General features: G+C 51.5%; 2 protein-coding genes and 1 non-coding gene across 5 annotated transcripts; all 3 read left to right on the forward strand.

Moving 5' to 3' along the window:
* The first annotated feature begins 54 nt into the window (after positions 1-54).
* Positions 55-4479, forward strand: SHBG (sex hormone binding globulin). Of its 2 annotated transcripts, XM_014449855.2 has the most exons (9): positions 55-440; positions 1370-1501; positions 1651-1742; positions 1916-2105; positions 2409-2570; positions 2808-2967; positions 3095-3231; positions 3858-4062; positions 4302-4479. In XM_014449855.2, the coding sequence occupies exons 2-9, from the start codon at positions 1388-1390 to the stop codon at positions 4448-4450; spliced, it is 1209 nt and encodes a 402-aa protein (XP_014305341.2). In that variant the 5' UTR covers positions 55-440; positions 1370-1387; the 3' UTR covers positions 4451-4479. The 2 variants fall into 2 exon arrangements, with proteins under 2 accessions (XP_014305341.2, XP_023604274.1); XM_023748506.1 differs by lacking the exons at positions 55-440; positions 1370-1501; positions 1651-1742 and having other exon boundaries at positions 1969-2067; positions 2463-2570; positions 4302-4450.
* A 1459-nt stretch (positions 4480-5938) lies between these two features.
* On the forward strand, positions 5939-6072 carry LOC111824426. The gene has a single exon (XR_002827511.1). It is a non-coding gene; the product is annotated as a U11 spliceosomal RNA (small nuclear RNA).
* Positions 6073-15923: 9851 nt separating this feature from the next.
* Positions 15924-21470, forward strand: ATP1B2 (ATPase Na+/K+ transporting subunit beta 2). Of its 2 annotated transcripts, XM_023748507.1 has the most exons (8): positions 16601-16615; positions 17380-17492; positions 18552-18680; positions 19015-19119; positions 19225-19430; positions 19645-19701; positions 20493-20591; positions 20703-21470. In XM_023748507.1, exons 3-8 carry the CDS (start codon positions 18599-18601, stop codon positions 20865-20867), a joined length of 714 nt encoding a protein of 237 aa, XP_023604275.1. In that variant the 5' UTR covers positions 16601-16615; positions 17380-17492; positions 18552-18598; the 3' UTR covers positions 20868-21470. The 2 variants fall into 2 exon arrangements, with proteins under 2 accessions (XP_006107896.1, XP_023604275.1); XM_006107834.3 differs by lacking the exon at positions 17380-17492 and having other exon boundaries at positions 15924-16615.
* The last annotated feature ends 1413 nt before the right edge of the window (positions 21471-22883 follow it).

Consider the following 22883-nt stretch of genomic DNA (forward strand, 5'->3'; position numbering starts at 1 on the left):
CCGCCTTCCGTTCTGCAGGGCCCAGCGAAGGGCAACGGGGACCGCGTTTAAAGGGTCTGCAAATCCGGGTCCGGGAAGCCGGGGGAGCGAGGTGGTCGCGGGGTCCGCGGGCTGGGGAGCGGAAACCGGATTCCGGTTACGGGGGGCCGAGGGAGTGGCGGACGGAGCGGTCTTCGCTGCTCGGGGCCCCCAAGTTCTGCGCCGCAGGCGCGCACCCGCCAGCCAATCAGCGTGTAGAGCAGGCACGTCCCCGCCCCCAGCCCTGCTCCCCGCGGCGGGGTCTCGTGACCGGGCGCGGGGCAGCGGTCAAGGTCTGGCTGCCAGCGCCTCCCTCGCTGTGGACACGGGCTGCCCCGTCCCTCGGGGCGATCCCACGGCGGAATGAAGTGGGCGGTGATGATCCGCGAAACCCTCACAGTGCGAGCCCACGCAGACCCCGGGTGAGGCCTCCGACCCCCAGCTCCGAAAGCTGTTCACTATGGCTCTTTTTTTAAACATCCATGAGAGAGAAACATCGATCAGCTGCACACTCCCTACTGGGGATGTGCCCGCAACCAAGGTACATGCCCTTGACCGGAATCGAACCTGGGACCCTTCAGTCCGCAGGCCGACGCTCTATCCACTGAGCCAAACCGGTTAGGGCTCACTATGGCTCTTGGGTGGCTTTTCTGAGGCCATTGTATTTTTAAATGGGTCAGGGAAAGGGTGATGACTTTCTGTTGGTAGATGGCTAGGCCTTGTAATAAGTGAATAAAAGAAGATAATTTAGTAGCCACAAAATCACACTCAGGGACAATACCTCCTTATGAGGCCAGCCTCCGAGGCCTGGGAAAACAGTGAGGGAGGCACTGAGCAGACACCAGGCACCGTGCCGGCATTGTCTCCATGAATCCTCACCCACAGTAACCACATAACGTAGGCATCATTTTTCACACTTTACAGACAAGGACACTAATGCACACCTGCAGAGTGAGCTGCCCACAGTCACTCAGCGAGGTACCTGGGATTCCGGGTCGTGGCTCTAGTCCTGACTGGGGTGCTGCTTGAGGAGCAGGACGGGACAGTTTCTACCCTCCGGCCTGTCCCGGCAGCCTCCCCAGGCGGACAGCAGGCTTGGAGGAGCCAGGCTAGGCTCTGGAGGAGAGGGAGAATGGGATGCCGTCTCCCAGCTCAAACTTTCTCAGCAGTGGGGGAGGGTAGTGGGAACTTTGTCCCTCACCCCGTTTGGCCCCTCAGAAGGGTGGTAGGGTCAGTGCCCTTGTCTCCTGCCCCCCTCTTCATCCCCCCCGGAGCAACCTTTAACCTTCCACCGACCGTGGGCAAGGCTGCCTGCTCTTGCACATTCTCACCAGAGTTGTCTGAGCCACAGGGAGGCGTCCGGCTGATTATGGAGTGCGGAGGCCCTCTGGCCAAATCGTGTTGGTTGCTGCTGCTGCTGCTGCTGCTGCCGCCATCTCATAACCACCAGGGACAGGGTCTGAGACAGATCACCCCCACCCAGGTGCAGGAACAGGACAGGGTAATCAGCCCATGTGTTTAAGGGAGCTGCCCTCTTTCTATCTTTCCTCCTCTGGCCCTGTGACACTGCCTCTCCTCTGTCTGTCTCTGGCATGCCCTTATTCCAGCTTGTTTATTTTCTTTCTCTGATAGGGGATCCAGGACCCTCCTGCTGTGCACCTCAGCAATGGCCCAGGACAAGAGCCTGTTTCTATCATGATCTTTAACCTCACCAAGATCACAAAGTATGGGGCTGACCTAGTCTTGACCTAGTCCCCTCACCTACCATCTCCGTCAGCTCTTCTCTTTTCCCTATCTCATTGTCCTTCTCTCTCCCTTACCTCCTCACCTCCCCAAACCCCACATAGACCTTCAAAGACACACCCCATACACAGTCCTTCCTTCTGTGTCCTTCCAGATTCTCCTCCTCCTTTGAGTTTCGAACCTGGGATCCAGAGGGAGTGCTTTTTTATGGTGATATCAACCCAAAGGATGACTGGTTTGTGCTGGGACTTCGAGATGGCAGGCCTGAGGTCCAACTGCACAACCCCTGGGCCCAGCTTACCGTGGGTGCTGGCCCCCGGCTGGATGATGGGAAATGGCACCAGGTAAGCCAGATCTGGTCCTGAGGAGAAGGGTGTCTTGAGCTGGTCTGAGTAAGGGAAACAGAATCAAGTCATTGGGCATCCCATTACCATTGTCATCTAGTTTAATCTGCACAAAACCCCGATTATTTCAAAGGGGAATTCTAAAGCTGAGTCAGTATATAAGTAACAAGTCCTAAGTGAGCCAAGGATGCTAGCAGACTCTTCAAGTGCATGTTCTTTCCACTGCACTTGGCTGACTCTGAAGAAATCAGTGGAGACGGGTCTCAGGGGTTTCCGACTTTGCTTCTCCCCTCCTTTCTGCAGGTAGAAGTGAAGATCCTGGGGGACTCAGTGCTGCTGGGGGTGGATAAGGAAGAGGTGCTGCATCTGAGACAGGTCTCTGGGCCCCTGGCCGAAAAGCCCCAGCCCGTCATGAGGATTGCAGTTGGGGGACTGCTGTTCCCCGCCTCCAACCTCCGGTTGCCGGTAACTGCCTCACAGGGGTGGGAACCATGACCTGAGCTGGTAAAGCAGTGCTGACTGGGTGGCCATGGCGATTTAAGTCCCCCCTTTTGCGAAGAGGGGATGGGATAAGAGTTGCATGGGGGAGGCCAGACGCTTGTGTATTGGAGGGGAATGAACTGAGAGTGGGGAGGCTGGGACTGGGGCTCGGGTGTCCTAATTCTGACATCCTGTGTCTTCCCTTCCCACCACGGGCTCCAGCTGGTACCTGCCCTGGATGCCTGCCTGCGCAGGGATAACTGGCTGGACCCACAAGCCCAGATTTCAGTGTCTGCCCCCACTGGCCTCAGAAACTGTACTGTAGAGTCCCAACCTGGGATATTCTTCCCTCCAGGAACTCATGCAGAGTTCAGTCTCCGAGGTAAAGGCTGTTTCCCCCCTCCCTGGCCATCTCTGTATTTGCCTTCCTCCACCTCCTTCCACCGCCTTCCCCCTTCCTCCATGAATCCTTAGCCTTGAGGCCTCAGGAGGATCATTTCTCCCCCCAGATATTCCTCAGCCGCACGTAGAGCCCTGGGCCTTCTCTGTGGACCTGGGACTCCAGCTGGCAGCAGGCTCTGGCCACCTCCTTGCCCTGGGGACCCCAGAAAACCCTTCTTGGCTCAGCCTCCAACTCCAAGATCAAGTAAGAAGGGGCACTGCCTGTGGTGGCACCTGGTAGCAGTGGAGGAAAGGGGACTTCAAAATGTCAATATTAAGAAGGCTTACGGGAGCCAGGGACACACCTTAAGGTTGGGGACATCAAGCAGACAGCTTTTATTTATTTTTTTAAAAAATTTATTGATTGATTTTTTTTAGAAAGAGAGAAATATTGATTTGTTGTTCCACTTACGCATGGATTCATTGGTTGTTTCTTTTCATTTATTATTGACTTTTTTTAGAGAGAGAGAGAGAGGAAGGGGTGGAGAGAGAGAGATAGAAAGAGAAACATCGATTTGTTTGTGCATTCATTGGTTGATCCTTGCACTGACCCACAACCTTGGTGTCTGGGACGATGCCCTGACCAACTGAGCACCCAGCCAGGGCCACAAACAGCTTTTATTTAGATTGTATTATTTACTTGGGGTGGGTGTGGCTTTATGGAAGGTCAAGCCGGGAGAATGGAGGCTGGATTTGGGAGGTGGGAATGGCCAGGAGATAGGAAGTGTGGCTAAGAGGCAGAATGAAGGCAGTTAGGAGGTGGGGCCAGAGGAGTAGATGTGGCTCCTTCTCTCCCCCCTCACTTCTGTCGCTGTCCCACACACTCTGCAGAAGGTGGTGCTGTCTTATGGGTCCGGGCCAGGCCTGGATCTGCCCCTGGTCTTGGGACTCCCTCTTCAGCTGAAGCTGAATGTGTCCAAAGTGCTCTTGAGCCAGGGGCCAAAGAAGATCCTCGCTCTGCCGCCCGTGGGCCTTGACTCCCTCCTCAGCCTCTGGGCCCACCCCCAGGGGCGTCTCTTCCTGGGGACTTTGCCAGGTAAGAGAGAGTGCTGTTCAAGTTCCTCACGCCATTGGAAACAGCTAAAGGCAGGGGAGGAGATAAGCAAGGGGCTCATTGTTAGGGGAAAGAAACATTTTCACAAGATGAGAGAGGATAGGGAGGGGGCAGTGGGAGGAAGTGCTTTAAAAAACTTAGTTTGGAGAAAAGAAGAAGAGTGGGGAGGAGCTTCAGTATCCAAACCACCCTAATGCCCCCTCCGTGCCACCTCCCTCTAGGAGAGGCCTCTTCTGCCTCCTTTTGCTTGGACGGCCTTTGGGCACAAGACCAGAGGCTAGACATGGATCGGGCCCTGAGCAGAAGCCAGGACATCTGGACTCACAGCTGTCCCCAGAGCCCAGGCAATGCCACTAACACCACCCATTAAATCCCCACCTAAGAACTCCCTTTGAACGTCACTCATTTATTTATTCAACAAATATTTATTGTACATCCGCAATGTACCAGTCATGTTGTATTGATGAGTAAAAACAACCCTGGTTTCTGCCCTCTTGGTGCTCATGGCCCCCTGGGGAAGGCATGTATTCATCAAAGACTAACAAATAAGTGGATAGTTAGAAACTCTGATGCCATAAAGGAGCAGTCAGGGAGTTAAGAAAGCTTGTAGACCAGGAGCCTTAACCCAGACTGGGGGTGAAAGAAGGCTTCTTGAGGAAGCAGTGACTTCTCAGGCTGAGATCCCAGCAACAGCTCCCGCGGACACACACACCAGCTAGAGATCACTTTTGGGAACCAGGAACCCACCTCCTTCTCCAGCAGACATCTACTCCCTTCCCTTTGTTTTTATTTTTAAGGTGAAACTTATTTTAATTATTATTTTAAAATATATTTGTATTGATTTCAGAGAGGAAGGGAGAGGGAGAGAGAGATAAAAACATCAATGATGAGAGAGAATCATCGATCGGCTGCCTCCTGCACGCCCCTCACTGGGGATCAAGCCTGCAACCTGGGCATGTGCCCTTGACCGCATCGAACCCGGGACCCTTCAGTCGACAAGCTGACGCTCTATCCACTGAGCCAAACCGGCTAGGGCTACTCCCTTCCCTTTGGGACTTTAGCTGCCCCTCTCTAAGGATGGTCCTACGGGGTTGGTCCATCAGGAGGAAAGGGAAGAGATTGAATTCTGTTGTTCTTTAGACTGGCCATTGCTGTTCAAGGAAGGAGCAGCAGGGGGCATGAGAGGGTCATAGAAAGATGGGGGCAGGGATTTGGGGAAAAAGGGTGGAGGCAGTAGGGAGAAGGCCGCCTCTATCGCTCCTAGCCTTGGTCACTTGCATTCTACTCTATTAAGCAAGAACTGGCTTATGCTGGTCATAGCTGGGAAAAACGGACAGATTCAGGAACATCTCTGCCCTGCAGAGGTTCTCAACCTTCTGGCCCTTTAAATACAGCTCCTCATGTTGTGACCCAACCATAAAATTATTTTCGTGGCTACTTCATAACTGTCATGTTGCTACTGTTATGAATCGTCATGTAAATATCTGATAGGCAGGATGGTCTTAGGCGACCCCTGTGAAAGGGTCGTTCGACCGCCAAAGGGGTCGCGGCCCACAGGTTGAGAACCGCTGCTAAGGCATGATGTTAAAGAATATGGTGACTCAGCCCTCAGCCCCCAGATATTTGGAGAATCCTGGTGCCTCAGCACCTCCCAGGTGCACCCTCCTGCTTCAAGCCTCTGCTCCCTGGGAAACCCTCATGCCCACACCCCCAGCACCTAGCTCCATCTCCCAGTCTTTAGCCCTCTTGGAAATCCTTGTGTCCTAGCCCAAATCTCCCAACTCCCTAGGGAGCCCTGGGACTGCAACCCTGGGTCCCAATCTCTCAGTCCTCCTCCCTCTCAAGAACTGTTAACCCAAAAAAGGGCTTCTGTCATGCGTGGCACACGTAGGGCAGCTTGATTGCTTTATGTGTGGAATCGACATCAAGAGATTTTGGAAGCATAATTTTTTGGGAGCTGGGTGGCTGGTAATCATTGGTCCTGGTGCCCATTAAAAAAAAAAAGAATTGTTAACCCATTCCCCATTTCCAGACCCCATAGTATCCTAGCCTCCTTGCTTAATCAGGATTTTCCTCCCAGTAATGCAGACTACAGGGTGAGTTACTTGCTGGCCGTGCTGGCCCCTTCTGCAGGATCAGCTAAGACCTATCTATGTGAGTCCAGGGTCAGGAGGCTCCAGGAGCGTCTGTCTGTCGGGGAGAAGACACAAATCCTAGGCCCCTCCTTGGACCCTCCCAATCTCGAGTTTGCAGGGTCTTAAAGCTACCGGCACCCATCACGGTGTTTTGTAAGAGAGGCCTCAGCACGGACAGGGAATCCAGATTCAACTCTGGTTGGTTCCTGTGCAATGTTCAGGGTCAGCCTGGGTCACTCGAATATGTCTATTAAACTGATATTTATTGAGCAGCTGCAGACACTGAGGATGCATTGATGACAAGGAGAGACACAGTCTGCTCTTATGAAGCTCACAGAATAGGGCAGGGGTGGCCAGACAGCCCATCACAAGAGAAAGAAATAAGATGATTTCAGAGAGTGGTTAGCTCTACAAAGGAATAAAATAAATAATGGAATAGGTGGTAGGGGAGAGGCAGCATTAGCTGGGTGGTCAGGGAAGCCCTCTCTGAGCCAGTGTCACTTTTGAGCAAAGACCTGAATAACGAAAAGAAGCCGGCCCCGGTGCCTCCCGTGTGAGCCAGTTAATAGAGAGGGCAAAGGGCCTGGCACACCTGAGTCCCCGTCCAGGGGGTGGTTCTGAGTGGCAGCTTGCTGACCTTGTGTCATGAGGCTGGCTTTTCTCTCGTCCCTCCACCCGACCTGTTTAGGACACCATGCCCCCAACCTCTTTCTGCAGCCTGCCCTAGATTCCAAGATTCCTGATTACCATTCAGAGCTGTCTGCACTCTTTCATTAAGACTGACTTTGCTGTGACACAGAGTCTGCCAGGCCCCCACCAAGGGCACCTACAATGCCTGCCCAGTGTCCCCTGCCTCTTGCACACCCCTAACCATTTTTCCGGACTTTGGCAGCATACCCTGCAGTCTCCAGGCCTGGTTTACCCACTCACTCCACCTTCCTTTCTGCCTCTCTTCTTTTCCCTCCCTCCCTTCCTCCTTCCCTCCCTCCCTCTGACCCTCCCTCCCTCTGTCCCTCATTCCTCTCTCCTTACCTCTCTTTTTGTTTCTTTCAACAAACATTTGTTGGCTACTGACAATATGCCAAGTGCTGTGTTAGGTAGTCCACAGGGTCTCTAAATAAAAATGAATAAGACTTGGTCCTGGCCCTGGAGAACCAGGGCCTTGGGAGATAGACAGACATGTTAAATGCTATAGCAGAGATCTCTATGACGTGCCAAGGAACCTGTTTGCAAGTTCTATTAAAAATCATCAGCCGAAACCGGTTTGGCTCAGTGGATAGAGCGTCGGCCTGCGGACTGAAGGGTCCTGGGTTCGATTCCGGTCAAGGGCATGTACCTGGGTTGTGGTCACATCCCCAGTGGGAGATGTGCAGGAGGCAGCTAATCGATGTTTCTCTCTCATCGATGTTTCTAATTCTCTATCTCTCTCCCTTCCTCTCTGTAAAAAATCAATAAAATATATTTTAAAAAAATAAATAAATAAAAATCATCAAAGAGGTAAGTTATGGGAGGTGCAAACTTGAACAAATTATTAAATCTCTTTAAATTCCTGTTTCCCCATCTACAAAACAGGCAAGTTATCCTACTCATAGGCTTGCTGTGAGGATTTGATGACATCATGTAGGTCAAATGCCTAGCACAGTGCTTGGCATAAAGTGCTTAAGCCCTGGCCTGTGTTTCTAAGTGGTTAGAGCATTGGCCCAAGCACTGAAGGGTGTCGGGTTCGATTCCCGGTCAAGGGCATGTACCTGGGTTGCAGGTTCAATCCCCGGCCCCCTCATCTGGGCATCTGTGGGAGACAACCAATAGATGCGTCTCTCTCACGTAAATGCTTCTCTCTCCCTCCCTCCTTTCTACTCTCTCCCTCTCTAAGAAAAAAAAAAAATGTAGCCCTAATTGGTTTTGCTCAGTGGATAGAGTGTCGGCCTGTGGATTGAAGGGTCCTGGGTTTGATTCCAGTCAAGGGCATATGCCTGGGTTGCAGGCTCGGATCATGCAGCAGGCAGCCAATCAATGATTCTCTCCCATCACTGAAGTTTCTATCTCTCTCCCTCTCCCTTCCTCTCTGAGATCAATAAAAAAATATTAAACAAACAAACAATGGAGTCCAGCCAGCATGGCTCAGTGGTTGAGTGTCAACCTATGAATCAGGAGGTCAGAGTTCGATTCCCAGTTAGGGCACATGCCGGGTTTCAGGCTTGAGCTCCAGTGTGGGGCGTGCAAGAGGCAGCTGATCAATGATTCTCTCTCATCATTGATGTTTCTATCTCTATGCCTCTCCCTTCTCTGAGATCAATAAAAATATATAAACATAAATTAATTAAGTAAACAAAACAATGGGGGAAAAAATCCTCGGGTGAGGATTAACAACAACAAAAAAGTGTTCAATATATGGGAGATGTTGCTCTTGTTGATATTAGCCTTGTGCGTATTTCTTTAAAAAATATTTTTATTGATTTTTAGAGAGAGGAAGAAAAAGAGAAATATTGATGTGAGAGTGAAACACTGGTAGATTGCCTCCTGCAGGTCCCCTACCAGGGATCCAACCAGCGACCCTTCAGTGCATGGGACGACACCCAACCAACTGAGCCATACTGGCCAGGGCCTTGTGCATATTTCTTGAAATACAAGTCTGAGCCTGGAGATTTATAAAAGATGAGGAACAGTGTGTGATGCGGCTGAACGAGGGGCAGTAGAGATAGAAGGGTAAACTGGGCATGTTCCATGGGCTTCACTGTGAGAGGCCTTGTAAGTCCTGATAAAGAATTGGAGCTTGCCGAAACCGGTTTGGCTCAGTGGATAGAGCATCGGCCTGCAGACTGAAAGGTCCCAGGTTCGATTCCAGTCAAGGGCATGTACCTTGGTTGCAGGCACATCCCCAGTGGGGGGTGTGCAGGAGGCAGCTGATTGATGCTTCTCTCTCATTGATGTTTCTAACTCTCTATCCCTCTCCCTTCCTCTCTGTAAAAAATCAATAAAATATATTTTTAAAAAAAGAATTGGAGCTTGATCTGTTCAGCAAGGGAACATCTGTTTTCCTTTGTATTTACTTATTTTCTAAACTGTAGTAAAATACACATAACAAAATTGGCCATCGTAACCATTTTTTAAAATATATTTATTGATTTCAGAGAGAGAGGAAGGGAGAGGGAGAGACAGATAGAAACATTGATAAGAGAGCTGCCTTCTGCACACCCCACACTGGCATGTGCCCTGACCAGGAAGTAAGCCAATGACCTCTTGGTGCGTGGATCCATGCTAAGCTGCTGAGCTACACCAGCTGGGCCATGTTAACCATTTTTAACGGTACAATTCAGTGGCATTAAGTATATTTACAGTTTTGTGCAGCCATTACCACCACCCATCTCTAGAACTCTTTTTTCCCCCTTAAATTATAAGAGAAAGTTTCTTTAGAAAGTTACAAGGTGGTTGAAGTGAGCCAGCTGGGCTGCATAGGCTCAGAAAACAAGTTACAGAGGCAGAAGGGCCCTTGGAGCTTAGGAGAGGGAAGGGCAAAGGTAACACCCGTTTGGGGGGGGGGGTGCAGAGGAAGGAAAGGCAGGCATGGGCTTGCTCTGGAGACGGAGAGCGCGCCCATCTCCAGAACCCTTTATTTCAAAAAATTGAAACTCTGTCCCCATTAAATAACACTCCCCACTTTCCCTCTCCCCATATCTATGCTTCAGAACTCTCTTCTTTCCTTATTCTTGTTTCTGCAAAGACCCATGTTGTTGGAACCCAGACAGCTGAGTCCCTGGGATTGTGTGGGTTTGGGGGGTGGGGGGTGGGGGCAGAATGATCAAGGGCATAGACTTCCTAACTGGCTCTGGACATGGGAGAGGGGGTACGGGCGCTCTTATTCCCTTTTTGGAGATGCGGGAGGGAGGGCAGTGTTCCAGGAAGAGTTTCGTGATCTATAATGACTCTTTGCCCTGCCAGCCCTTTCTCAGCTTTTTTCTCCTGTGAACACCAATGGAGCACTTGGTAGCGTGCACCCTCCTCCCATCCCCCACCCTCCTCATGGTGGTCCTCACTTCCAGGAGAAGGAGGTATAGACAGAAGTAAAGGCTTCTCCCCCTCACCCAGGGCCCCCCTAAACGCACAGAGACATTCATTCTTTCTTTTGCAAGCTATCCTGAGTGCAGGGCAGAGACAGCCAGCAGCCTGGAGGCCACAACCAGGCCTGCGTTAGCCAGACTATATACGCCAGAGGTCCTCAAACTCTTTAAACAGGGGGCCAGTTCACTGTCCCTCAGACCGTTGGAGGGCCGGACTATAGTTTAAAAAAAAAACTGTGAACAAATTCCTATGACACTGCACATATCTTATTTTGAAGTAAAAAAACAAAACGGGAACAAATACAATATTTGTATTTGCATGTGGCCCGCGGGCCGTAGTTTGAGGACCCCTGATATACACCGAGGTTAGGGTCCCGGCCTCCTCTCTCCAGACTGAGGCTGTCCCCTTTTCATGCTCCTTGCCCGGCGAAGGAACGGACAAGTAGTTTTCCTGAGGTTTCTTGTAGAAGAAGCCATTCCATGTTTAAGCCCATTCAGCAGCCAGACATTATATTCGGCAGCTTGTGGGACTCGGATTTAGAGGATATATGCAAAGTCTAAGACAAAGGCCTGCTTTCAAAGAGCTTGTAGTCTGGTTAAGAAATAAAATACACACCAGAGTTTTCAGCCCGACTGCTCAAAACAAAACCGAAGCATTAGCCTTGGTTTCTCTTTCTGTCGTCCCCACTGTTCATGTCACTGCATTTTCAAAGTAGATCCTGAACCCAGCCTCTTCTCTCCATCTGCAACCCTGCTGGCCTGGTCCAAGCCATCCATACTCTTCCCCCTGGACTGCTGCAAAGCCTTCCTAACTGGCATCCTTGCACCTCATGGTGATTTTCATTAAATTTAGTCATGTCACTCCCCTGCCTAAAACACTAGAATTACTTCTGTGGTGGTTGGATTAAAATCCAAAATACTCCCTTTGGCCTACAAGGACCTGTATGATTTGGTTCCTGCCTGCCTCTCGGGTCTCTTGTGGTCTCTCTCTCTCTCTCTCTCTCTCTCTCTCTCTCTCTATATATATATATATATATATATATATATATATATATATATATATATAATTTCAGAGAGAGCAAAGGAGAGGGAGAGAGATTGAAACATCAATGATGAGAGAATCATTGATCGGCTGCCTCCTGCACGCCCTCTACTGGGGATCGAGCCTGCAACCCTGGCATGTGCCCTTGATCAGAATCGAACCCAGGACCCTTCAGTCCGCAGGCCATCACTCTATCCATTGAGCTGAACCGGATAGGACTTGTGGTGTCAACTTGCCTTCCCTCATTGAAGCTTAGCCGTTGCATTTTCACGTCCCTTCTCCTAGAAAGCTCTCCTCGTGGCCCCTTTGGGTCACTCAGGTGTCACATTATAAGTCATCCCTGACCATCCGGCGCTCTCTGGCATATCACCCTGTTTCATTTTTTCTCTGTAATATCAACATTTTATTTTAAAATTTTTGCTTGCTTTTATTTTTATTGGGATGAGGGCCCCAAGAGCACAGAGACCAAACAAAATGCTCATTAGATGCCCATTAAATGGGTGAATGGGAGTCGGGGTGCACTCTGAAAGATGGGTAGTCTTCCAGGATGAGGAAATGAAGTGGACAAAGGTGTGAAGTCAGGAGTGAGCTCAGCCTGTACTGGGAGCGGCTAGTTAAACTCTAGCAGAGGACTAGTGGGGGCCTCGTGGGAAAGGGGCTGGGGACACAGGCTAGATCTGGACTGTGGAATACCCTGAAGGTTAAACTGAAGAATGAGGCATCCATCCTGCAGGGTAACAGGAAGCCATTGAAGACCTTTGAGCTGAGGAGTGACCAAATTACAACTGTATCTTTTTTAAAATAATTTTTTAAAAAAATATATTTTATCGATTCTTTACAGAGAGGAAGGGAGAGAGATAGAGAGCTAGAAACATCGATGAGAGAGAAACATCGATCAGCTGCCTCCTGCACACCTCCCACTGGGGATGTGCCCACAACCAAGGTACATGCCCCTGACCGGAATCGAACCCGGGACCCTTCAGTCCGCAGGCTGACGCTCTATCCACTGAGCCAAACCGGTTTCGGCTAAAAATAATTTTTTTATTGATTGATTTTTTTAGAGAGAAAGAGAGAGAAATATCCATTTGTTATTCCAACTTATTTATACATTCGTTGGTTGATTTTTGTATGTGCCCTGAACGGGGATCGAACCTGAAACATTGGCTTATCGGGACGACGCTCTAACCAACTGAACTACCCAGCCAGGGCCTAAAACTGTATCTTGAGAAAATTAATTCAGAGTCTGCTGCAAAAAGGACTGAAGCAGGGCCAGCGCCATAATTTTTAGGACCCACTGCAAAATGAAAATGCGGGATCCCTTGTTCAAAAAGCAGGAAAGCCCTAGCTGGTTTGGCTCAGTGACTAGAGCAGGGGTCCTCAAACTACGGCCCGCGGGCCACATGCAAATACAAATATTGTATTTGTTCCCGTTTTGTTTTTTTACTTCAAAATAAGATATGTGCAGTGTGCATAGGAATTTGTTCATAGTTTTTTTTTAAACTATAGTCCGGCCCTCCAACGGTCTGAGGGACAGTGAACTGGCCCCCTGTTTAAAAAGTTTGAGGACCCTTGGACTAGAGCATCAGCCTGCAGATGGAAGAGTCCCAGGTTCAATTCTGGTCAAGGGCACATGCCTGGGTTGCAGGCTCGATCCCCAGTGGGGGGCATGCAGGAGGCAGCTGATCAATGATTCTCACCATTAATGTTTCTATCTCTCTTTCTCCCTCTCCCTTCCTCTCTGAAATAAATAAAAATATATTCAAAAAGCAGGAAAACGGAGCCATTCAAACTACTGAAATATAAGATGTTTTCCTTTCTTCCACAGTTCTTTTCTCAACTTCTCATGGCATTTTTAAAAATATATTTTTTTATTGACTTCAGAGTGGAAGGGAGAGGGAGAGAGAGTTAGAAACATCAATGAGAGAGAATCATTGATCAGGTGCCTCCTGCATGCCCCCCACTGGGGATTGAGCTCACAACCCAGGCATGAGCCCTTGACCGAAATCAAACCCAGGACCCTTTAGTCCACAGGCCAACACTCTATCCACTGAGCCAAACCAGCCAGGGCTCTCATGGTATTTTTATTTGCTATTTAATGTTGTTCAATTACTGCTTTAAAAAAATATATTTATTGATTTTAGAGAGGGAGGTAGGGAGAGGGAGAGAGAGAAACACTGATGTGAGAGAGAAACATCAATCGGTTGGCACAGGATGATGCTCAACCAACTGAGCTACAACGGCCTGGGCATCTCTCTCTCTAAAATCAATCAATGAGCCCTAACCGGTTCGGCTCAGTGGATGGAGCATCGGCCTGCAGACTGAAGGGTCCCAGGTTCGATTCCGGTCAAGGGCATGTACCTTGGCTGCGGGCACATCCCCAGTAGGGGGTGTGCAGGAGGCAGCTGATCAATGTTTCTCTCTCATGGATGTTTCTAACTCTCTATCCCTCTCCCTTCCTTTCTGTAAAAAATCAATAAAATATATTTAAAATAAAATAAAATCAATCAATAAAAATTAAAAAGTGCTAGCTAAATCAGGGAAGTAGTATGATTGAGAAAGAACATATAATGTCTTGAGGAACATTGCTTTCTTCCTGTTTTCAAAGAAAGTTCTGCTCGAAAGGAAAGTTTGGCCCTTCAGCTCTCAGCATTTCCACGTATTCAGGTGGAGACATAACACACTTACCTTGTCCTCACCCCGAGTCTCCCTGAACTCCCCTGCATGGTGGCTACATCCGGTTCTGTGCTCATGGAGCATCATGATGGCATATTGTGCATACTGTCTCTGCTCACACTCATGCCCCATTGTTCCATTGGACTTCCCTTACAAATGAAAAATTCAAAGACAAAATTATGAAGAATCGCCCCGCCAGTTGCTCAGTGGTTAGAGTGTCGGCCCTCAGACCCAAAGGTAGTGGGTTCAATTCCCCGTCAAGGGAATGTACCTGGGTTGTGGGTTCCCCAGCCCAATAGGAGCGTGTGTGGGAGGCAACCAATTGATGTGTCTCTCTCATGTCAATGTTTCTCTCTCCCCCTCCTCCCTCCCTTTCACTCTCTCTAGAAATCAATGGGGGGGAAAAGTCCTCGGGTAAGGATTAAAAAAAAAATTATGAAGAATTTAAGGATGGTGAGAGCAGAGCCTAAACTAAGCACAAAGCCACTCTGAGCACAGGCTTTGTTTGAGCAGATCCCAAGTCCGTGAAGCTGACGCCTAGACTGGAGGGACAGAGTGTGAGGGGAAGACGAGACCTGTTGAGGACTAGAGCCAAGGATTTAGGATGAGAGTTGAGAGAAAAACCTCTCCAAAGAAAACTGACAAGATTCAAAGAGAGATAAAAATATAATTATTCTTGCCCTGACTGGTTTGGCTCAGTGGATAGAGCGTCGGCCTGTGGACTGAGGGGTCCCGGGTTCGATTCCGGTCAAGGGCATGTACCTTGGTTGCGATGTTTCTCTCTCATCGATGTTTCTAACTCTCTATCCCCCTCCCTTCCTCTCTGTAAAAAATCAATAAAATATACTTAATAAAAATTAAAATAATTTTAAAAAGATAATTATTCTTTTTAATAAAAATCAATATATTTTTATTGATTTCAGAGCGGAAGGGAGAGGGAGAGAACTTGAACCTTCCCTCTCCAGGGCTACATTGCACAAGGTCTCGAATAGGTGCCCAGTAAATGTTTGTTGACTCAAGTGGGCAAATGATGAGGGGAGTTAAGACATGGGGGTCGTGGGGGTCAATGTAGCCACCACGCATAGGAGTTCAGGGAGACTCGGAGTGAGGACAAGGTAAGTGTATCCTTACACAAAAAGGAGACATATGTAATACTTTAAACAATTAAAAAAAAAAAAAAAGACATGAGGGTGGGAGGAGGCAGAACACCTAAGCGGACCAGCAGACCTGGCTCCAAGGCTGGGTTCTCGGGGCAGTGCTGGGGCTGGGATGTGGTGTGCGAGGGATTCACTAACAGGGGTTGGGGGTGGGGGAGCCCCGGAAGCCCGGAGACTTGGGGATAAACAGGTGGTGGGAGGAGGGGCTGTGGGACTGGAAAAGGAGGCATGGGGGGCGGGGAACACACACCTGGTAGCAGCTCCCACTGAGGATTCCCCCTGTGGTGGCCTCTCCATCTCCATGTGCCCCGTTCCAGCTCCCATCCTGCTGGTCTAGCACCTGACTAGTCTCCGTTATCTCCTTTTCTTGGTTTCTGGCTCCTTCTCTAGTCCTTCCACATTCTGCCCTGTGTATCTCCTGGGTCTTGGTCTCTTTTTAACTCCCTGCCTGGGTCCCCCATCTCAGCATGTTTGCTTCCCTCCCAGCCTCTGTGTCTCTCTGGGGTTCTCTCTCCGTATCCTGCCCAGACATGGCCTCTACCCTCCTACCCACTCGGACCCAGTCCAGTACCTGGGTTGGCTGTAAGGGACAGACCTCCTGGCCCTGAAGAGGCTGAGGGGGCGGGCCCGACATCTCCATGTTTGCATATGCATGAGGTGCCCGGGCCAGCGGCGAGGAGGCGGGGTTTCTGGGGGAGGGAAGGGGCGGGCAGCCCCAAAGCTGCTGACTATAAAGACTGCGCTCGGCGCCCGCCGGCTCGCACTGCTGAGGAGCGGAGCCTGGGGCCGGGGTCTCCTCTCCCGGGCTGACCCCCAACTGCGCGTCTGCACCCCACCCGGCGGCCGAGCCCCGCTGGCGCGGCGGTCTCTGCTTGGCGGAAGAACCTCCGGTGGTCACCCAAACCCGCGCCACAGGCTCTTTGAATCTCGGATTTCGGGGAGGCCCCCTCCCCCACTTCTCTCTCTGCTTCTTTGCACCCCGATTTGTACTGCGTTTCGCTCCGGTTTGGCTGCCGTCTATTTTTGCATCCCTTTTCCTTTTGCTTCTAGAAGGCGGGGTGAAGCGGCACTCGTACCCCTTCCCCTTTTTATCCTCCCCTGCTCTGACAACCCCCCCTTTTTATCGCAGTTGGGGGGGCCTAGGATCTGTGCATCCCACGCCGCGTTGCCAGCAACCCGCAGCGCGTGGCCGTGCACCCCGGAATTCGCAGCAGCTGCATAGCTGAAGGGGGTCTCCCTCGCTCCGGCTGCCTCTGCTCCCGGAGCATTCCGGTACGTGGGAGGGGGGCTACAGCGCACCGCACCCCAGCTTCTCCGTAGCCCCCCGCCCCGCGCGGTACTCGTCCCCCGCCGCCAAGATGGTCATCCAGAAAGAGAAGAAGAGCTGCGGGCAGGTGGTTGAGGAGTGGAAGGAGTTCGTGTGGAACCCGCGGACGCACCAGTTCATGGGCCGCACCGGGACCAGCTGGGGTACGCGGGGCAGCCGCGCCAGGGGCGGGGGGGATGGGGGGTCCGCTTGGTGATGCCCCGGGGGCACGAGGTCCCGTTGGCGTCACCCCAGCTCCTTTCCCGGTCCGACCCCCCTGCGGCGCTCTGGGCTGGGAGGGGACCAAATCGCTGGTCTAATCTCCTCGGCTGGCGCTGCGGAGGCGGAGAAAGTAGGTCACGGCCGCCTGCCCGCCCCCCGTGGAGCCCCCTCGCGCGGGGGGTCGCGGGCTCTGCGCGCGTGTCCGCACCGCGGCGCTCGCACTCGCGCTCGGGGGCTGGTCGGCACCGCACAGGGGCCCTCCTTCCCCAGAAGACGCCCCTTCCCTCCCCATGGCTCCCAACCGGCTGGCCAAACACGTCTATTTTTAGCTCGCGCCCACCCCTGGACCCTGGGAACGGGCGTGAGAGGGCGGGTCTTGGAGAGGTGGGGATGTGCGCTGGAAGGAGGGGGTTCTTCTCAGCGGAAGTTGTCTGTGGCCCACTGGAGCACTCGGAGCCATCTGTGGCTGCTCTGTGGGTGGGGGCTGCAGGGGAGGAGGGTCACTGTGAATTGTGAGACTGGATGCTTGTCTCAGATGTCGCAGGTGCAGGGAGAGTTGGTCCCTGGTGGTGCGATGTGTACACCATTTGGCCTAGTGTGGCTTGGGGTTGGGGTGGCAGGACTCAGGGGGTGTGGAGGGAGCTGTGTCTGTTGAGGGTCCGGTGCTGGGCATGGGTGCAGGGGAGGGGTGGAATTCTTCCAAAAGGGACAGTCAAACTGGGAAATCTGAGCACCGGGTGCAGGGTGTGACCCAACTGACACTTCATCTACACTGACGGAAGGACATCCCCATCAGCCCATCCACCTGGGGCCCCTGAGGTAGGTCCAATGCAGTCCTTGCCCGGAGGGAACGTGAAGTCCAGTCCTTGGGATTGGAGAGGTCCATGAGTACTTGGGAGAATCTGAGGAAGCTTCCTGGGGGAAGTGTCTTTTGCAACCTGTGGGTTGAGACCATCGGAAAACACACATAGCCTATCAGATATTTACATGACGATTCATAACAGTAGCAACATTACAGTTATGAAGTAGCAACGAAAATAATTTTATGGTTGGGGGTCACCACAACATGAGGAACTGTATTAAAGGGTCGCGGCATTAGGAAGGTTGAGAACCACTGGGTCACTAGGGGCTCCCAGTGGTGGGAACAGCAGGTACCCATACTCAGCTGAGCAGTGACAGTGCCCACCACAGACCTGCTCATGTCCACCACAGACCTGCTCTCAGCTGGGAAGGCGGTGGGAGATTCGCCTGAGTGTTTTGTGTGTGAGTTGGGGGTGGGGTGACTGTTGACAGTTCTGGACATCTGTCTCTGAGAGATGTTGTAGTTAGGAAGGAGCAGTGTTCAAGATTTGGCTTCTGTGGGGCGCCAGGAGAGAGAGAGGGAAGATGTTGCTATCTGAGTGTGAGGGTCGACACTTTGAGGACGGAATGAGAGTTTTGGTTGTGAGCCGGTAGCCAGGGCCAGCTTCAGAAGTTGTGTGCTGTACAACTTTAAGCACGAGTACCGATACAGCAGTAACAGATGTGCTTTTTTCAGGGCCATGAATGGTTGAGAAGTTGGGAATGTAATTTGAAGCAAAATCACTGTGGCCTATACTTGGGGTTGTCTCAGCAACGAGAGTTCAGGTCTCTGGTGGCCTCCACAAGGTCAGGCCTCGCTGTGCCCCAGGACCAGGAGGGGGCTGGGAGTCATGGCTGGACGCCAGGCACAACTGCCTGTTTCCAGCTTGTCTCATCGCACTCCCCCGGGGCAGGCCCTAAGATGTCCCGGAGCCTCTGTGACCTGTCCCAGAGCAGAGCCTCTGAGTGGGAAAGGGGTGTGTGGGATAGGTGAGGTCATGGCAGGATAACCTGCTGACCCCGTTTCCTCCTCCCCAGCCTTTATCCTCCTCTTCTACTTCGTCTTCTATGGCTTCCTCACGGCCATGTTCACCCTCACCATGTGGGTGATGCTGCAGACTGTCTCTGACCATACCCCCAAGTACCAGGACCGACTGGCCACACCAGGTGAGTGATGAGACTCTACTACCAGCCACTCTAACTGCTCTTTTGCCCCTCAGCCTCCCAAAGGAACTCCAAGGCTGAGAAGAACTCAGAATTCTCAGAGGTGTGGTTCTGATGACCCAATCACCATGTGCTGGGAAGTTCTTGAAGTCCGCTTTCCTTTCCCATTTCCCACAGCTGAGAGCTGTGTGACCTGGGGATCTCTTCCTCCCATGAAGAGGATCTTAGATCTTCATCCCATCCCTCACCCTGGTGTTCCCTATATCTGTCTTCTGCCCTCTGTGTGTGGCCCCACATCGTATATACAGCCCGCACTCCTGCCCTTGTCTGGCTATAGGCTTGATGATTCGCCCCAAGACTGAGAACCTTGATGTCGTCGTCAATGTCAGTGACACTGAAAGCTGGGACCAGCATGTTCAGAAGCTCAACAAGTTCTTGGAGCGTGAGTGTGGGGCTGGAGATGTGGTTGTGCAGGACCTTGGGCAGGGGGTTGGAGACCCTAGAAGTGGAACATCAGGCCCATGCTCTCTCTCCCCCACCTCCTTAGCTTACAACGACTCCATCCAAGCCCAAAAGAATGATGTCTGCCGCCCTGGGCGCTATTACGAACAGCCAGATAACGGAGTCCTCAACTACCCGAAACGTGCCTGCCAGTTCAACCGGACCCAGCTGGGTGACTGCTCTGGCATCGGGGACCCCACCCACTATGGTTATAGCACTGGGCAGCCCTGTGTCTTCATTAAGATGAACCGGGTAACCATGACCTTGGTCCCTAGGGAGAATGGAGGAGGGAATTGGGGCCACCATCTACTGACAGTTGTTTCCTGATGGGCACTAGAGAGATTTTTGGATGTTTGAGTCGCTGAGAGAACAAGAAAGATAGGGCCATTGGAGGCTGAGGTCCATGGCTGGAAGTTGTGTCTTTGACAACTTCTTTTTCTAACTCTCACCACTCTCCTCACTCCAGGTCATCAACTTCTATGCAGGAGCAAACCAGAGCATGAATGTTACCTGTGCGGGGAAGGTGAGCTTTTTGGACCTTGTCCACCTGCCCACCTGTTTGTATATCATGGTTTCCATGTAATTCACTCATCTCTTCCCGTCTTCTTTGCTCCCAGGGGCCCCATCACTATAGGGATAAGGGGGTAAGAGAGGGCTGCAATAGGGATCAAACTCCAAGGGGATCCTATTCCTCTTGCTTCTCTCTCGGGTGCAGAAGCCAGCTTTGTGGATAGACACCCCCTTTCCTGACTCCACCCAAGCCCTGGCCTCTGGCTTCTCTCCTTAACCTTCCCACCTTCTTCTCTATTCCCTGGTAACCACGTCTTCTGCTCTCCCTCCCATATCTCACCTGCTCCTCAGTTCTTTTTAGGGATCTGGTAGCTGCTGATCTGTTAGCACCATCTGCTACCACTAAGGTGTCCTCGGAACCCCACTGTCTCCACCTCTGTCCTGTCTAGAAACTTCCTGCCATCTCTTCCCTCAACCCCTCTCCTTGCTTTCTACTGTGCCTAACTCATTTATCAGTTCTCTCTTGGCTCTGCTCTAGAAACCGATTCCTGAGGATGGGGTAAGAACTTGAGGTGGGAGTGGAGTAGGAGGCTTCAGTAGCGCTCTTTAGGACTTCCCAACCTATTGAGAGAGACGGGATGCCTCCTCCTGCTCACACACAGACACACACAGACTCACAGCTCAAGGGAAACAGATTTGAGACAGAATAATCCGGGGTGAAAAAAACAAAGGGAAGTCTAGTGAGCTTCCGGGTTCCTTCCATCCCTAACAAGCTCTCCCTTCTACCCTCCTGTGCCCCCACAGCGAGATGAAGATGCCGAGAATCTGGGTAGCTTTGTCATGTTCCCTGCCAATGGCAACATCGACCTCATGTACTTCCCCTACTATGGCAAGAAGTTCCACGTAAGTTCTATGGGAGGCCCTGGGGCGGTGGCTCCTCAAGGGGAGCAAACGCCTTGAGGAGGAGGCCAAGTTGCCCTGGGCCTGGCCCCTCACTCTCCTCCTTTGACCCAGGTGAACTACACACAGCCCCTCGTGGCCGTGAAGTTCCTGAACGTGACCCCCAACGTGGAGGTGAACGTGGAATGCCGAATCAACGCCGTCAACATCGCCACAGACGACGAGCGAGACAAGTTTGCGGGCCGAGTGGCCTTCAAACTCCGCATCAACAAAACCTGAGACCCCCCCTTCCTCCTGTCCCCCCCCCCTTTCCTGTGGATGCTTCTGGAATGTCCCTTTTCCTTTACCTCTGAACCCAGCCTGGTTGATGTCCGTTGTGCTTTCCCCACTTTCACACATTTTCCACCATCTTCTCCCAACCCCCCTCAGTCAAAGATAGAAAGGTGGGATCCCAAGATGGTCACAGAGGAGAGGAGCTGTTCTGGTTCTGGTTTAGCTGTGAGTGGGGTGTCCCCACAGCTACCCTCCCATCCCCTGAGAGATACAGAAAATGCCTCCCCATCTTCACACGCACATAAACGCAATCTCATGTCACCCCTTAGCTTCCAGACAGGAATGGGGCACTCCACTTTCCCGGTCCTGATGCAGCCGCTGTCACCTTCCCCTATGTCCCACACTCCCCTACTATACACTGTTGCTGTCTTGGTGGCTTTTAATTTATCTGGTTCCTCTTGTAGGTCTTTCTCCACCTCCTCTCCATCCCCATTCTCTTTTCAGGACAGTTGGCTCCGTAGTCTTTTCCCTGTTTCCTGGTACATTCCACTTATCATCCTAAGGTGACGGTGTGAGCTGGGAGTGAGGGTTTGGAAGTCTATATTGGTCTCTCTTGAAAACTCTCTTCCTGGTCTCTATCGCCCAAATAGGCACGGCTCAGAGGGGCAGGGTTGACCTAGGCTGAATATCCACTTTGTTTTTTGCGGATGGCTCCCTTACCCCTGTCGGCTTTCCCAGAATATCCTTCAAGTTCCACTTCCCAAGAGCCCTGGGGGAGGGGCGGCCGTTTTGGATCTGTCCCCAGTGGCCACCTTGGGAACGTCAGCAGCTGTGGGACTATTCCACCAGCTTCCCTGGGCCCAGATCTGCCCCCACCATCCTCTCGCTGGTTCCTCTTAGCAATTTATCAACTAATCACTAATGCCTACCCTTTCCTCTGCATTTTAGCCTGAAACTTGCAAATACTCCTCCATTTAGGCCCTGAATGGCCTGGCTCTGTCTCCTTCAGATCTCTCTGCAGTTTCAAACAACCCCCTAGTGCCCATAGAATTATAAAAGAGGGACCTTCTGTATTCTTGCTTTACAGAGGCCTTTCACTGTCTCCTCCAGTGCCATTTGTTCACTGCCTCACCTCTCTAATCTCCCTTTTTTTTTTTTTTTTTGATGCTGCAGCCTCCACACCCCACCCACAGATGGACCCTCCCCTTTTTTCTCTTGCTGGATCTGTTTCTTCACTTTGGGTCCCCATGTTTTCCTGCACTTCCTCACCCCAGTGGTCTCTCTCTGCAGTTATTTAATGCCTGTGTCAGATCTACTGTAAAAAGAGAATTAAGTACAATAAAATGAGAGCAATTATATATATAAATATATATCATACATGGAGCCCTGTGTGCGGGTGGTTCCTTTCTGCGCTTTTGGTAGAGCCCTGGGAAGGGGGTGGAGGGCGGGTTTGGTTGATCCGAGGGATACCCAGGCCTGGGCCTGCTCTTCAGATATGACCCCTGCTGTGCAGTGTCTCAGCATCTACCTCCTAGAGCACTCCTTCACCTATACCAGTGCTCGGCAAACTGCGGCTCGAGAGCCACATGCGGCTCTTTGGCCCCTTGCGTGTGGCTCTTCCACAAAATACCGACTTCTGCGCGTGGGCCACGAAGTTTCGATTGAAAACTTCGTGGCCCATGCGCCAGAAAGTCGGGTATTTTTGTGGAAGAGCCCACACGCCAAAGGGGCCAAAAAAAACCCTTGTTGCTCGGGAAGCGGGTTCTTCCCCAAATAAGGAAATAGAATAAGAGCTGCTCCAAAATCAAAAACCCAGAGAACTTAAAAATCTTTTTTTTTTTTTTTAATTCCCCCCCCCCCTCTTTTTACAATAATCAAACAAAAGGGCCCCTTTTAGCTTCCGGGGGGGGGGCCCCCTAAGAAGAGAGGGGTTAATTTTTTCCCCCCCCTAGGGAGTGGCCCCCAGCTTAAAGGGGAAAAGGTTTTTGGGGAGAAGCAAAATTTCGCCACCGGAGAGGGGCC

The sequence above is a fragment of the Myotis lucifugus genome, unplaced genomic scaffold, assembly GCF_000147115.1.
Source record: "Myotis lucifugus unplaced genomic scaffold, Myoluc2.0 scaffold_1463, whole genome shotgun sequence".
Lineage (NCBI taxonomy): Eukaryota > Metazoa > Chordata > Mammalia > Chiroptera > Vespertilionidae > Myotis > Myotis lucifugus.

Excerpts from the sequence above, each read along its gene's own strand:
- SHBG (XM_014449855.2), top strand. The coding sequence starts at position 1,388 with ATGGAGTGCGGAGGCCCTCTGGCCAAATCGTGTTGGTTGCTGCTGCTG. Across the intron at positions 1,502-1,650 it reads GACAGATCACCCCCACCCAG|GGGATCCAGGACCCTCCTGC; the intron begins GTGCAGGAACAG and ends TTTCTCTGATAG. Across the intron at positions 4,063-4,301 it reads CTTCCTGGGGACTTTGCCAG|GAGAGGCCTCTTCTGCCTCC; the intron begins GTAAGAGAGAGT and ends ACCTCCCTCTAG.
- ATP1B2 (XM_006107834.3), top strand. The coding sequence starts at position 16,504 with ATGGTCATCCAGAAAGAGAAGAAGAGCTGCGGGCAGGTGGTTGAGGAG. Across the intron at positions 19,431-19,644 it reads TCTTCATTAAGATGAACCGG|GTCATCAACTTCTATGCAGG; the intron begins GTAACCATGACC and ends TCCTCACTCCAG. Across the intron at positions 20,592-20,702 it reads ACTATGGCAAGAAGTTCCAC|GTGAACTACACACAGCCCCT; the intron begins GTAAGTTCTATG and ends CCTTTGACCCAG.